We start from the raw sequence: 15,881 nt of genomic DNA, 5'->3' as shown, positions 1-15,881 counted from the left end.
ATGATACTTTTAAAACATCTCATGGGTGAATATCAGGCAAATATTACTATCAAAAGAATAACATGATCGCAATATGATTTTTAATAAATTCTGCTCATGCCCGAGGTAAACCTATATAAGCGAGAGAACTGGTAAATACAGAAAGCAAGCGTTGAATCGAGATTGAATCTGAATATGAACGGTTCTTTGCTGAGCATCAAAGCCTTGCCAGTTTAACAGATAAGTAAGTCTGTAATTATCTTTATGCTGTATTCATAAATGTGTTCATTTACTGTACACACAGTTTACAGGATTCCAGAACAGCCCGTCAGTACGGAGAGCAATAGTGGTTCCAGCAGTGGTGGATTAGAAATAACTGTAAAATGTATAGACGCTTATAATGTATGATGAGATACTTACTTAAGGCTGGTAGGTTCATCGTCTTTTTCTATGGAGAGCTTCATGAGCCAAGCATGTCCCACTGGAATACATATTATTTGTTAATTGTTGAACAATTTCCATTAAACAATTATCAACTACAATTAGCACAGACATCTACCATTTGTCGTTTACAGAGAAATCAAACCTGGTAAGCTGCATAGTTTCAGAAATATTGATCTTTAGTTCTAGATAGTTGTCCTTCATCATTAAACAGTTCAGAGTTCCTCTCAACCCTGCATGGGTCTCAAAACTATGAAATTTAGCAGTAAAAATGAATTGACTGTAACATTAGACTACATGTTAAACTGTACATGTTAAACTCTTCTACCTGCCCAGGGTGGTTCCTCAAATTTTCCTCACCATGGTATATATACACCCAAAGATACATTTTTATAAGGCATTGGAGATTATTTTTAACCTTTCACAGAGTGGAACAACGACAGCATAACAGCACTGTGGGGAGGTTTTGCCTGGGAACTCTTTAACAGCCCTGATATTAATGATCAGGTTCCAGCTCTGTCTCATTATATACATTTTTGTGTAAATTTTGTGCAATTTTTAGGATACCTACTAAGACCTTTAAAACCTTTCCTAGTGATAAGCCAAATTAGAGAAACTTATAATTCAGAATAAAAATGTGTACAGGATGAAACAGCTAGAAGGAACAGACAGACAAACAAAAGGTAGACACCATTCTGCTATCTGGTGATCTCAGAGAAATATGGCAGGGAAATAAAACCATGACCAATGTTTCATACAAGGGCAGAGGAAACCCTTCCCTTGTACTGCAGGTTAGTGAGGGACTGGAGATGGTGGCACCTCCCTTTGGTAGTTTGAGAGTGGCAGTAGTACTTTGCACTTTGATGCCTCCTCCTTACTCAAGGCAAGTGCTGCATGCTATACCAATACGAGTCCTTGGGGATGACTACTAACATTCACCTACCTCTGTAAAATTACCAACATTAATGGTTTTTCTGGACAAGAATGTCTGCCAAATGTGAAAAAGGGAAGCATAAGCCTGAAAATGTAAGGTTGTGTAAAGTTGTGTGATAGTCGCATTAGAGGATAAACAGGATCTTTTTTTTCCACACCTACAGACAATACTGAATTTGCATATCCTTTGATTGAATATTGATGCCTTTTGATGTAGTTAAGTCACATGCTGCATTATAAGTGTAACGACTCTGCTGGCCCGAGTGCCGAAGGGCATGGAGCAGGACGCGAAGACTCCCTCGATATAGTGAGACATGTATTGACATCACACACGAATAACGGTGGCAGTCACACACAACGTTAACGCCACACATTACGCATACATTTAACTAAACACAAACTACAATAAGGTTTTAACACGGACCACACACAAGTATTTACACACAACCGCAGACTCGCAATGACCAACACAGTACACACACTCAGTACACAAATTAGAGAGATTTAAGTAGACAAAAGACACACGACATTAAACCCCGTACAGGTGCCTGCACTTACAAAGGGCGTGGTTACAAACAAGGTGAAACCCCCCCGCACGCGGCAGACCGTACCACGTGACTGGGGGGAGCGTCCCGTGACAATAAGATGAATGGATGTCTTTCACAAATGGATCACAATAAATCACAAGATTTTAAAAAATTAAATGTAGTTTTGCATTTTTTATTAATAAAAATTATATTTGTCTAAATAATTTTATTGTCAGTTTTAGTAGTCATAGTACAAGATATAGCTTACAACTACTTCAGGTTTTGATGGTGTACTTATTACATAAATAAAATATTTAAAATCAAGTGTGCATGTGTATATATATATATATATATATGTATATATATATATGTATATTATATATATAAAGTTCATCACAAATTATATATTTGAAGTAAAATTAAAAGCTGTTGTAAAATCCATTATAACCAATACTGAGAAAATCCCCAGGTTCCATGTCTTCTATAGGTAACAACAACTGTAAAAAGACAATGCTAAAAAGAAGACATAAAAGATAAAAAGATTTATTATAAAATATATTTTAAGAATAAATATATTATTACAAATCTTATAGTTAGAACTGTTTATAAAATCTGGAGGGAAAACTGCATAGTTTTGAAACCTTGAAATGTATTTGACAAGATATTGTTCTGTCAACACGAGGATACAAAATTACAATAAAAAAAAAAAAAGCAAAACAATGCCTTGGACATTAAGAAGGAATCATTTTTATAGCCTGCGTCTAAAATCAATGAATGTGCTGTTTCGTATATGTATTAGCTCAGGTGATAAATAAAGATGAATAATTATAACACATTTCTAACCACTTAAACTATTTCAACAATTCTAATTATTTAAAATAGACTTATATGAGGAATAGTCATTTCAAAGAACATGTGTATAAAATGCTATAAACTCTATTATGAATTTGTTGATATTTTAAATTATAATACTGACCTCGACAACATTATCACAGAGCAAGACCTCTTTTACATATGACATTTAGGGTCACAAGTTTTGCTTTTTAAATCAAAATCACACTATAGCAATTGTAGTACAATTGCAGTGTGATATGATGTCCATATTATCCAGCTCTAATGTATGGTCCTGCAGGACAGATTTATCACTCTGTTGGTTTCATATGCACCATTAACAATCATCCACTAGCACCACGCAACAGACATTAAACTATGGCGGTAAAGAAATCTAACTACATCATTCTGTGTCTCGGATCTTCCAGTCTGACAGGGTGCACACTTGAACTGTGGTTTTCTTTGTGTGTGGGTTATTTCAAGATGAACTAGTTTCTAATTTCCTAGAATACATAGCATAAATGTTATATTTAATATGATATTTAATAAGAAGAAATTCTGCTGTCTTTCTTTATAAAATCTGGTGGCAGATGTTTTTTTAAGGGTTAGATTAAAAAGATTTTTAAAGGCATAGCATCATCATCAATATCATAAGTATCCGTATATAACAAATCTGTATTTAAAATATCTGACCAGCAGATAACTGCACATTTTCTTCCCTTAAATAACTAAACATGCACAGCACAGAGAAGCTGGTGTTCTTTTAACCTCGTTGGGTCAGCCAGATCAACCAGTGAGAAGCTGATGTTGTTGAAATAACTTCCATGTCCCTCCTCACCTTGGGCTGAGGGAGATTCCTATCTTATAATCATGGTCTGTGGGTCTCCTGACCAATCAGAAGGTTGGCAAATACATGACACCACCACACCTTAAAAGGAGACATTTGCCCAACCCTATTCGCACAAAGGTTTTGCCACCCTTCAGCTCTTAGTATTACAGAAGTCCAGCTGCCATCATAAGTCAGTCAAGCACTGACTGCTAGAAGTCTCAATGTAGATGTAACCGCAAGACTGGCCACCTCGGAGATCAACCACTCTGCTCCTCTCATTTTCACTGTCCCCTATTTGAAGATGAGCTCCTCCAAGGAAGGAGTCAAATGGCAAACCTCTTCTCCACAACTAGAAGCAAGCACATTCACACACATTTTTTAAGTGCTTTGCATTTCATTGTCACTATAATATAAATATTAGTGATAAACACATCTCACATCTCACCGTTATGGAGATTTTTGTGTAAGGCCTCCTTCGATAGAAAATCACTTTAGTGTTAAATTCAGGACTTCCATCTTTCTTAAACACACGTGTCCTTATAGTCTCCTCCTCACACCTAATGACAGCATACACATCTGGAGCTGAGAAAGATAGAGAGATGGAGAAAAACCATGAGAATGTGAGAACTTGGCAGTTCTACAATGACAGTTGTTCTATAATGCCACTCGTGCAAGGGTGGGTGATGACCTGGCTGTTTGGACTGACTGAGCATGGAAGCTCTGTGCAGGTGTATTGTAGTTACAGCACAGAGCTGAGGCCCACAGCACCACCACAGTGAGGGAACAGGAAGATCCTCCTTCAACTCCCTACACAGACAGTTTATCAGTGCACCATACAGTTAATTAGCTTTCTGTTTTAGTGCTAGATGAATAACAAACAACAAATGCATGTATTACATACATGCATTAGGCAGCTTTACAAAATGCTTGGTATATTTTGATGATTTTTGACCTCTTGCTGACAGATAATACGTGGATTAGGTTCTGATACAGTTGACAGTACGTGTAGAGGCTACTTGCTGAACCAGCCTTACAACTAACACACAGAGCAGCACTAGCACTTCCATTGACTCACCGGAGCTTCATGTCTGTGTGTGAAAACAGGCGGAGCAGGAAACGCCCGTTGACCCCTGGTTGGAAGGTGGTGGGCACGACGGTATAGCGGCCGGGGCCCAGAGTCACACGCAGGGCAACACTGCGGGAGTCCATATAGACAGAGCTGGCAGCCTGCTCACCAAAGCGCTGCACCCTACACGTGCGATTCACCTCCACCTGGGAGAGCATTAGAAATCAGAAAAAAAAACTTCACACCAGCAATGGCAGGAAAATCGCAGAACAGAAACATAACAAATAAATTCTGACAGGTGGATGGACAAAACATTTTGGCTGTTTGACTTTGGTCTTCTCAGCTGCTGATGATACTACGGTGATTATATTCAGACTCTCACCTTCAGAACCTCAAAGCCGATTGGAAGATTTTCACCGCTTCCTTCTTTCCTTTTAATCCTTCTGTCTTCCTGCTGCAGGCATATCAGTACCTCATTTTCCTCTTTTCCTACCTCAAACATGAACTGAGAGAGGGAGAGAGAGTTGACAGCGGATCATGTAGAAGTGTGGTAACTGCTCATGGCATGTTGTACAGTACATAAACATGGGGGGGAAAACATTGTTTTAAGTGACGAATCATTGATACTGAGTAATTCTCCAGTACAATGCAAAATTGTACAGATGTTTTAAAAAGGGGAATGCCTGTACACTTATAGCTAAAGAGATAGAGATCAAATCAGCACTAATATCCCAGTGTGTATTCTTCTTGAGATTATTTACAGGAGTTGCTTGCAGACATTTTGTACAGTGCCAGTGTAACCTTTATCTTCATGCTAAATCCTCATTTTAATCTTACCAACATATTCTCCAGTGTTTAATGGCAGCCAGTGACCAGTGTCATCTTAGTTGTACCTGAGGATTATGAAGAAATGTTTCTCTGAAGTTACTGCACCCCCCACACCGACTCCTTCTGTCCATTTCTCTCTCCCATTCATCCTCAGCAACTCCCTCCTCCTCTCTGCTATGGACTTTCTCCCTTTTCTTCTGCAATCTCTTTCCCTCTCTCACTTGCCACGCTTGCTCTTCACCCTTCTCTTTCTTCTTTTGCTTCTCTCCGTAGGCCCTCCTCTGGTCCTGCTGCCCTTTGTCCAGATGCTCTTCTCTCCTGCCTCCTCTCGAGGCAGGAGCAGGATAGGCCCAGTCGCAGCCCTTCAGTGGGGTGTCTATAGGGGCGTGGGTCCATTCACCCAGGAGGCACTCCTCTCCCCAGCGGTGCCGGGTCCAAAGCAGGGAGCGCTTCACCAGTCTGCACACGACCATGTCTGTGAAGTAGTGGCAGAAGTCCCCAAACTCCATCCTGGAAAAATGCACAAACATTTGACATTAACATGAGAAACAGAAATATAGCAGGTTTACTTTTTGCATCCTCTTTAATCATCATTAGAGCAGATTTAAAATGAAATTGGTCTGCGTTCTATTCACATTGTGGAGATGCTTTACATTTACGGCATTTAACACTTTTGTCCAGCGCGACTGATCTACCACTGCTACATTAATTAACCCACTACTTTATATTATTTTAAAATCTTAATTCCAACATGAAATAAAAATGACAGGGAAAAGTGAAACCATTATTTAAAAATAAACATAACGCCTACCAAAACTCTCCTACATCTCTGACGACGAGTCCCATTTTCTCCCTCTCGCTGCGCTCAGTCCGCTGCCACTGTAGCGATCTACAGGCCACCAAAAAATAAATTATATAAAACTATTATTACTATTATTTAGTATTTAGGCCAAAATATTTCATACAGTGCTTAGAAAGCCTATAGTGTTTGAGTCTCACTGTTCTGCCTCATTGGCTATCTGTCCTCTATATTCTGACAGTTCCATCCAACAGTTTTACATCTGTCAGAAAATGTTTTGTTTATCAAGCTAAATGCTACCTCATCACCCATAGAAAGCTACAGTGAGCCTTTTGGAGAAAAATAAAGAAGCTGGTTTGAAAGTTCATTGCATGTTGTTTTTAAGTCATTCAAGGGAATGTTTTGAAGGAGTTACTTGAAAGTATCCTAAACAAGATATTCTTGCTTGTTTGTCTGCTGGTTGATTTGGCACTTTGTTGATCATTTCCTGCCCCTTCATGGCACACAAAAACAATAGCGTGTGGCTGGTTATTTTACAATGCCAATCAAATGGCCCATTTCTTTTATAGCAGAAGTTGGCCAAATTGAGTAAGTCAGTCTGAATTTTAAGACTACGCTACAGATCTATGAAACTGATCTATAAATATGTTCCTCCCCATCAAAACCATCCAACTGACAGCTCAGCCCTAACCTCAGATGTGATGGATTACTCCTTAACTCCTCACCCCTGACTCCAGGCCCCAGTCCAGTTTGCCATGCCCCAGGGATTCCGCATGCGCACCATGTAGATCCGGGATGTTCCACAAATGCCCAAAAGTGTCTCCCCCAGGCGGATCTTCCTGATTTCAGTAACACTGTATGCATGGCCCTTCACTAAGCCACAGTCCAACACTGACTCCACAAGTTCTCCTTCTGCTGGCTAGATATGTGAGACAGTGGTAAAGACAGACACAACAGAACAAAGAGGATAAGCTTCATAGATAATAATCAATTTGGACATTGGCTGTGCGATGAAGACGGGTACAGTGAGACAGAGATCCAAGGAGAGAGAATATGGCGAAAGCCCAAGGAAAGAAGCATGAAAGGGGGATAAAGGGCATTGAAGTGACTAAGATAAAGGTATGCATGACCCAGCTAGTCAAGAAATGGGATAATGGAGCTTTAAGTAAAAGCTAACTAGCAATAACACATAGTTCTGCAATAATGTAAAAGTAGACAAACAACAATCTTCTCCAGATTAATAGAAATAAACATTATATTGTTGCAGGCATGACCCTTTTCTTCTCGCTATGTAGCTTAATGGATCTAAAGTTCAATATAAAACATTTCTTTACACAGACTGGTTTAAACATACTGCTATAGTAAACATACTCTATAATACACATACTGCTATGATAAACAAATTGCTGTAAGACACATACTGCTATAATAAACACTGCTCTAATAAAAATACTGCTATAATAAACATCCTGATATCTATTTCACTTTTCAGCTGTTTATACCAACGAGAATCTAAACTACAGCAATTTCAATCTCAGTGGGCTTCGGACAGAGTATTTGTGTCAAGATTTTATTTTTTATTTTACTCAACACTGTAAATATGTAAACAAGTTCTCCATGCTTGTTTGGTTTGAAACAAAAAATAATAATTGCCTAACTGGTATCCTTTTGGGTAGGCTAGTTCATTTTTCCCTCTCCACTGCAGAGTAGCTCATATGTACCAGTTTCTTTAATTCATTTCTATGTACCCAGCATTCTTTGCCAGACTGAAAATCTAGGCTACCTTTTGTTAAAAAAATATTTTGTAAAAAAAAGTGGCATTTAAAAAAAACATATTTGTATTCAGTGATCATGTTTGTGTGACCTATAATTAAAACACAATCATTTCTATTGTATAGATTTTAACTATTCATAGGTTAAAATGCTTGTAGAAGAGGAACTGGTAAATAAAAGTGAAGCCAAAAAAATTACGTGAACAATTTATAATATTGGTTATGAGCCCAAGGCTACTAACAGATGAGGGAATGAAAAACTCATTCCTTGTTTAGAGCTATTGATAAAGCCAAAGTCATCTGATGAGACTGATTTGGATGACAGAAAGCCATCCAAATTCCCCAACTCTCAGTCCAATCAGGCATCTGTGGGATGTACTGGAAAAACAAGTCCGATTTATGGAGGCCCCACGTCACACCTTACAGGATTTAAAGGATTTGGTGCTAATTTCTTATTACTCGATACCACAGGCACACTCAGAGGTCTTGTGGAATCCACGAGTGAGCTGTTTAAGCAGTGCAAGGGGGGCCTACACAATGTTAGGCAAGTGGTTTTAATGTCATGGCTGTTTGGTGTATATCAGGCTGGCGCTAACACATGAAATATACAAGAAAAGCAAGTTCTTGTAAACTGAGGTCTGCCAGAGTGCTTTTTTTGCATTAACAATAGGGCTGTTATGGTTTCACAGTGTCCTACCCATCTGTAACATGGCTCAAACCCAGGTCAGATAGGTGATGGTACCAACAGCTTACTGGGTGAGCAACCACGCTCTAATGATGGTGGGCCCGTGTGCGAAACAGTTAGTTCATAGAACCGGTAAAACGAGAAAGTAAGTAACCAAAGGTGGGGAGTGAACCCCAGCCGCTTTGTTGCACGGGGGATAAATACCCGCTAGATTTGGTTATCCCATATGATTAGGTTATCATTGTGAAATTTGAAATTTAAAATTGTAAGACCGTAACAAAGGTTTTTACCCGTATGGAGCATGTGATGTTTTTACCCGTATGGAGCATGTGATGAGAGCTTTGCGACTGTGTGCTTTTGCTAACATCTGGAACAGTGCCCGCCTCTGCTCAGCATGTTGGCTTAGAGCCTCTTGGTCCAGACTCAGCAATTCGGACACTCCACCAGTGAAATCCACAAGCGCTTCAGCGGTGTTACCTCCCTCTAAGGCCTCATAGCAACCATTCAACCTGACAGAAAGGAGAACAGAAAGAAACATTATTTAACAGTTAAAATTCAAGGGTTAAAATTCCACACCTTTTCTTTCTCTCTTTCTTTCTGGTATTACACCCCACGAAAGCACCAAAATTTATGCTTTAAATCTAAGCCCTTTGATGAGGTATAGTGTCCTTTTCCTTCCTCTCTTTTTAGTCTTTCTAGCCTGGAGTGCACTGGAGAAAGCCTCATGTTGACAACCTTCAGTTTAGTCTCTGCAGAACATGACTTGTGTGTGTGCGTGGGGGGAGGGGGGGATTGGGTACTTGGCATAAGCTTTCTCCAACAGGGCACTCCAGAATTCCCGAGGTGATGCTGAGCGACAGAAGAGCAAAGTTCCATCCTCACTGACCGGTAAGCGGTCATCTACCACCACGTCCATCCATTGGCCCATTCGCCAGAATCGAAAGTGGAAAATCCCAGCATACAGGTATGGATGCTTAGGGTTCCATTCCTGCTCCATGTGATCTGGGATGACCTGTTATGAGGGGAGTAGAGAGATAGAGACAAGTAGGGGAAAAGGAAGTGTGATGACTCATCACTGTTATTAGAACTCATTACTATGACTCACCACCATTACTATGAACCAACAATGTCATCCAAATGACTAATCTGTTGTTGAGGCAGCTCATGTATATCCCTCTTACCTTTTTCCAAAGTGAGGGCTCTGTGGCCAGACAGGATATAGCTGCCACCATCCAACAGTTACCCAGACTGCCCTGGTGCAGATCTCTGGTGCTGATTCCATCCACAAAGAGTCGAGGATCCCTACACAGCTCCTGAGACACAAAGAGGAACAGATGCACATGTCTACCTGAGGATTCAAATTACATCTTCACAGCAAAATTACCCTACAAGACCAATCTACTGAACTTTCTGTGAAATTATCATTAGAGCATGCTGAAAGAAATTGTGCAAATTGGACATGTACCAACTCTGGTCAAAATCGCCAAGGTGATACGAATCCTTAAGAAGGAAATGCTCAATGGCTCCAATATAACCAATTACAGGGCCTGTATCACTTCTCCATTTCCTCTCAAAAGTTATTGAACAAACAGTTCACAATAAATTATCTCTTTTCTTCACCTAGAACCAGCTCCATAATCCCAATAAGTCTGGCTACAAACCGGCACGTTCAACAAAAACAGCCCTCATAACAGTGACAGAGAAACCACATGCTGCCAAAAACTGCCAAAACTATCATCTGGCTTGACTCTTCTGCACTTTTCGTCAGCCTATGACACAGTAAACCCAACATTCTCCTCTGTGTTTTCTCCAGCCTTGGTGTGACTGGCTCTGCATGGAAATGGTTTCAGTTCTATCTGGAGGGACGGTCCTATCAGGTAGCATGAAGAGGATCCACATCCAATTGATGTAGACTCTCCACTGTTGTCTCCCAGGGCTCAGTATTAGGCCCTCTTCTCTTCTTTTTTTTTGTATACTCATTCTCTTGGTGATGTAATATCTTCTCATGGCTTCTTCTACCACTACTATGCTGACGGCACCAATTAAGTCTGCACCTTTTCTTTTCCACCCTCCACCATGCAGGTTTCCAGACATATCTTCATATACTTGACTGACATTGCATCATGCATGACAGACCACCACTTGAAGCTCAACCCCAGCAAAACCAAGCTTCTGTACATCCCAGAAACTCCCAGCCTTTACCATGACCTCACAGTTTCTTTCGAGAACTCCTGGTATTACCATCTGAAGTTGTACATAGCCTGGTCATAACTTTGGACAACCAGTTGTCGTTCTCAACTCATGTTTCAAATCTGACCCGGTCTTGCAGATTTCTCCTTTGTAACATACAAAGGATACAGCCCTTTCTCTCCAGGAAGCTGCGCAGTCTCTTGTAATCCAAAAACTAGACTACTGCAAATCACTACTTGCTGGTCTTCTTCTAAGAGCCATCAGACCTCTACAACTTGTCCAGAATACAGCAGCATGACTGATCTTCAATCTTACGAAGTTCACACGTCACTCCACTGCTGCGTTCCCTTCTTTGGCTTCCAGGAGCTGCCCACATCAAATTTAAAACATTAAATTTGCCTACAAAGCCAAAAAATGACCAACTGGTTGCACTGAGATAGAGCCTATATGTGCTTTGCACTTCTAGGCATCAGCACTGATCCATGTATTTCAACAGAATTCTAATTTAATGGTATCTTGGATTCTAACCTACTGTACTGGCTAGGCTTTATTCCATGAGTAAATCACGAAGTCTCTCTGGATAATAGCCTCGGCCAAATGCATCTGACCTATCAAACTTTGGTTATACTGGCTTGGGTTACATTAACATTAACATACTTTTGGGCTCACCTGATATAGCAGTGCCAAACCTGTTAAAATGTCTATGTTATACTGGCAATCCTACTAAATACAGCACTAAATCCGCCATAAGAAATCGCTATGCATTGTTGTTCCTTTGCCTATAAGCAGTGCACATCGGTTGTTCACCTTTTATAGCAGCCATAAATTACCTATAAATCATGGTACATCTCGTCACGGAACGCTCGCCTCCCGCGAGTCACGTGGTTTGGCCTGCTATGTGCAGTGGGAGGATTGGCGTTTGCGGCCACGCCTGCACACACCTGCACCTCGTCCTGTCTGTGTATTCACACCCGCGTCAGCGTGTGCAGTATAGTTAGTCATTGTTGGTGTAACGTATCGATGTCGATGTTAATGTTCTTTTCGTCATCGTTAAACGTATGCGTGTTTATTGTTTAATGCTAACCGTTACATGTTCATGTTCGGCACTCGGGCCACCACGCTATATATATATATATATATATATATATATATATATATATATATATATATATAATGTGTGTGTGGCCTGTCCAGAGTTGCATTAATTTATTTAATACAAGATCTTGTGACTGCGCAAAATCTTCTCCAGCACATCCCAAAGATTCTCAATGGGGTTTAGGTCTGGACTCTGTAGTGGCCCAATCCATGTGTGAAAATGATGTCTCATGCTCTCTGAACCACTCTTTCACAATTTGAGCCCGATGAATCCTGGCATTGTCATCTTGGAATATGCCCGTGCCATCAGGGAAGAAAAAAATCCATTGATGGAGTAACCTGGTCATTCAAGTATATTCAGGTAGTCAACTGACCTCATTCTTTGGGCACATAACGTTGCTGAACCTAGACCTGACCACCTGCAGCAACCCCAGAGGCTTGTATGGTAGGCCCTAGGCATGATGTGTGCATCACTTCAGCTGCCTCTCTTCTTACCCTGATGCGCCCATCACTCTGGAACAGGGTCAATCTGGACTCATCAGACCATGTGACCTTCTATTGCTCCAGAGTCCAATCTTTATGCTCCCTAGCAAATTGAAGCCGTTTTTGCCGGTTAGCCTCACTGAGAAGTGGTTTTCTTATGACTACACAGCTGTTTAGTCCCAATCCCTTGAGTTCCCTTCGCATTGTGCGTGTGTAAATGCTCTTACTTTCACTATTAAACATATCCCTGAGTTCTGCTGTCGCTTTTCTATGATTTGATTTCACCACACGTTTAAGTGATCGCCGATCACGATCATTCAAGAGTTTTTTCCGACCGCATTCCTTCCTCGAAGATAATGTTTCCCCACTGTCCTTCCACTTTTTAATAATGACATTTGATTTGATCACAATGTTATTTATGCCCATGTGGATTAAAGTATGAATTAACAGCTCTTTTTGTTTTTACAATAATAACAAAGCAGAGTGGGCTCTTTTTCCATTTAATAATTAAGCGATAGTCTTTGATATTCTTACCCTTGGTCTCTTCCACGTGAGTCCTGGAGGTGGTGCTCTTTTGTAGAAAAGCGACTGAGCAGAGGCAAGAAAGAAGGGGTCCTGGAATAGAGCTGCTCGTCTCAAACACGCTCGCTTCAGGGCGTGGTAGTTCTGATGCTGAAACAGGTACACTCTGTCAGACATCCCTGAGGAGAGGAAAATAAAAGACAACACAAGGCAGCGTGACTCTTCTGGGAAATCGAATGCACAAGATTTTACTACGTAACCTTATATTAGGTGCACTTCTTTGACCTAAACTGTAAAACATTTCCAAATGGCTACCAGGAAACCTCTCATTTAGCCGAAGATACAGATAATTATGTAAGAGCATCATATGTAGGTGAGGTGACTTCTTCCTGAGCTCTAAAGAAGAGGTTGCACATTTGGTTAGGAGTTCAGCCTCAAGAGGTGGCAGAGATATGTGGATATGGGTAGAGAATAAGTGGGACTAGTGTTTACATTTTGGGGGATGTCGGTCATCAGGGATATTGGCAGGGACACAGTACATGTTAAGATATTTATAAAATGTTCATAAAACGTTGGACAACCACACCTACACAGTAGAGTCTGGAAAGCTTGTCTCTGTTAACTATAAGCCCAATACGCATTAGTTGAATTTAGTCATGGTAAGCATAAAATTATACAAAATCATTCATATAAAATAACAGGAATTATAAAATCAGTTAAAAGGGACATATATTTAAAAATATTTTTATACAAACAAAACTATGTTTAAAAAGTGTTTTGTATTCCATTGCGTGTTTAATCTAGCTTCTGTTGAAAAATATTATCTATATTATATACTCTTATATGATAATAAATTGCCTCAATGTTTCTGAATATATTCAGAAACATTGAGGCAATTTATAATATCATATAATTTATAATATCAAATAAGAGTATTTCCATCCACAGACAAAAATCAGATGACAGCTCTCACCTAGTTCCTTTGGTTTAGGCTGAGTCTCTTTGAAGCTTTCTCCCAGATCTTAGCTATATCCAGTGATCTACACAGTTTTCATGCTTCTTTGTATCGATGATTTTACAGAAGTTGGTTGTGACAGTTTTACAGTTCTAAGAGTCTGATCATTAGAACACTTTGATCTCGTGCTGATTCACTGTTCTGCTCTTCCCAGTATATACATGGAGACGGTCAGGAGTGGCAGGTGTTTTCTTTCTGTTGTCACCTGCCTGCTCGTTGTCACCGTGACAACCTGGTTGTTCTGCCCCAGACCAAGTGTAGAATTCTGTTGAATGGTCTGGCCAATCAGACACAAGTGTGAGGACACAGCACTACATCCAACTACATCCTTGCAATGAGGTTAGTTTGCATCGCTTGGTTGAAAACTATGCTGATTTATCTGGTGCACAGATGCTTGCGAGTGCAAAGAATGTGGTCCTATACCATGTTGCTTCACACACCCAGATTCAGTATAAATAAGAGAGCTGTACATACCAAAAGGTGTCCTTAACTTTGGGACTACCCTCGAAATGGCTGAGTGAACAGTGGGTAGCTCTACATTTTCACTGGTAACCTCATCCCTCCAGCCACCCTAACAAAGTACAATGAAAGACAATCAGCAATGCCACGCTGGCTATCAGACTGGCTATTAGACTGAACAAGGCCCATTCAGAAACCCCCATAGTCATGGGGAGCAGGCACCAAGAGCTTAAAAATGACTGAATTACCAATTGCAAAGATGAAGAGTCAAGTAACATGCCAACATCCTTAAAAAAAAACAAAAAAACAAAAGAGTTTATAAAAAAAATGTGCAGAAAACTAACGAGTTGAAAATCATAGTCAGGTGTCCAGTCTGCTCTGCTCCTCATGTTAATGATCTGTTTTTGTCTCCTATTACACGTGCGTGCTCACTCGCGTTCTCGCTCCTGCTCATAGTGAATTTAGTCGTGTCCTCTCTCCGACTCTGTAGACATGTTGACCAAGAGCTTCACTATAAACTTCACCTCCTCTCTCATAACCACTGGCCCCGCCCCCATATCTGTCCCTCCTGTATATCGTGTGCTCACGGTTCCACACACAAACACAGCCATTAAATGGCTTCTTAATTACTTTTTTGACTTGGAGTACCTGCCAAAGCCCACCACACACACACACACACGCACGCAAAGTCACACTTACGTCTTGTTGCCGCTTTCTTGTGTCTCTGTTTTTCATCATGCCATATCAGTTGTCATCAAGCACGTGGCAGTGACATCTGAGTCCCACACACACACATACATACACACACACACACACACACACACACACACACACACACACACACACAAAACGCTATGTTATAACTAGATGATATAGATAGATGATATGTGTATCAATCACTGTTTATTTTTTCTTCGTGGTGTAACTGTCTGCTTTGTAGGATCATAGTATCCTGGAGAAGAGAAACGCATGTTAAGAGTGGATCAAACAGAAATGTCACAGACAGACTTCAGTCATTAACCTCCTGCTCTTAAACAAGTAGTAAAACATTAGTGTTTTCTTAATTCATTATATAAATAAGTTGAAAAAACTGTAATACAAGTAAAAACAAAGTAAAACAAAGTACAAACAAAACATATAAAACAATTCAGGCTTTTATTTCTGTCAAGATCAACACAATAGCAGTACATGTTATGCCACTGGGCACAGTATTGTACAGGAGCTGTCAGATGCATATGTAGAATGGTCTGTGACTTATGTTCTCTTCAGCATTTACAGCTTTCTGATTAGATACAGAAAAAGGAGCATTACTGATGTGTATTTGTTCTTATATGGGTGACCATGAACACATGCAAAGTCACTCTTTCTTGTGAGCGTCTCACTCACATATCATGGCTATCCTCCTGCTTTTCTTGTCTCTTTCCCCT

At 40.2% G+C, this 15,881-nt stretch overlaps 1 protein-coding gene across 2 annotated transcripts; it reads right to left on the bottom strand.

The window, feature by feature from the left end:
• Nucleotides 1-2,283: 2,283 nt before the first annotated feature.
• Nucleotides 2,284-14,492, bottom strand: LOC113579824 (calpain-5-like). Of its 2 annotated transcripts, none has more exons than XM_027014014.2 (13): nt 14,470-14,492; nt 12,993-13,159; nt 9,872-10,003; nt 9,491-9,702; nt 9,007-9,199; nt 6,959-7,152; nt 6,246-6,323; nt 5,500-5,944; nt 4,989-5,111; nt 4,616-4,812; nt 4,229-4,347; nt 3,986-4,122; nt 2,284-3,889 (listed from the first exon to the last, which is right to left on the bottom strand). In XM_027014014.2, the coding sequence occupies exons 2-13, from the start codon at nt 13,155-13,157 to the stop codon at nt 3,725-3,727; spliced, it is 2,160 nt and encodes a 719-aa protein (XP_026869815.2). In that variant the 5' UTR covers nt 13,158-13,159; nt 14,470-14,492; the 3' UTR covers nt 2,284-3,724. The 2 variants fall into 2 exon arrangements, with proteins under 2 accessions (XP_026869815.2, XP_026869814.2); XM_027014013.2 differs by lacking the exon at nt 14,470-14,492 and adding an exon at nt 13,954-14,142.
• Nucleotides 14,493-15,881: the final 1,389 nt, after the last annotated feature.

Source organism: Electrophorus electricus, chromosome 19 (genome assembly GCF_013358815.1).
Source record: "Electrophorus electricus isolate fEleEle1 chromosome 19, fEleEle1.pri, whole genome shotgun sequence".
In the NCBI taxonomy this organism is placed as follows: Eukaryota; Metazoa; Chordata; class Actinopteri; order Gymnotiformes; family Gymnotidae; genus Electrophorus; species Electrophorus electricus.
The sequence above is the reverse complement of the archived record's forward strand: the minus strand, read 5'-3'. Positions and strand labels throughout refer to the sequence as shown.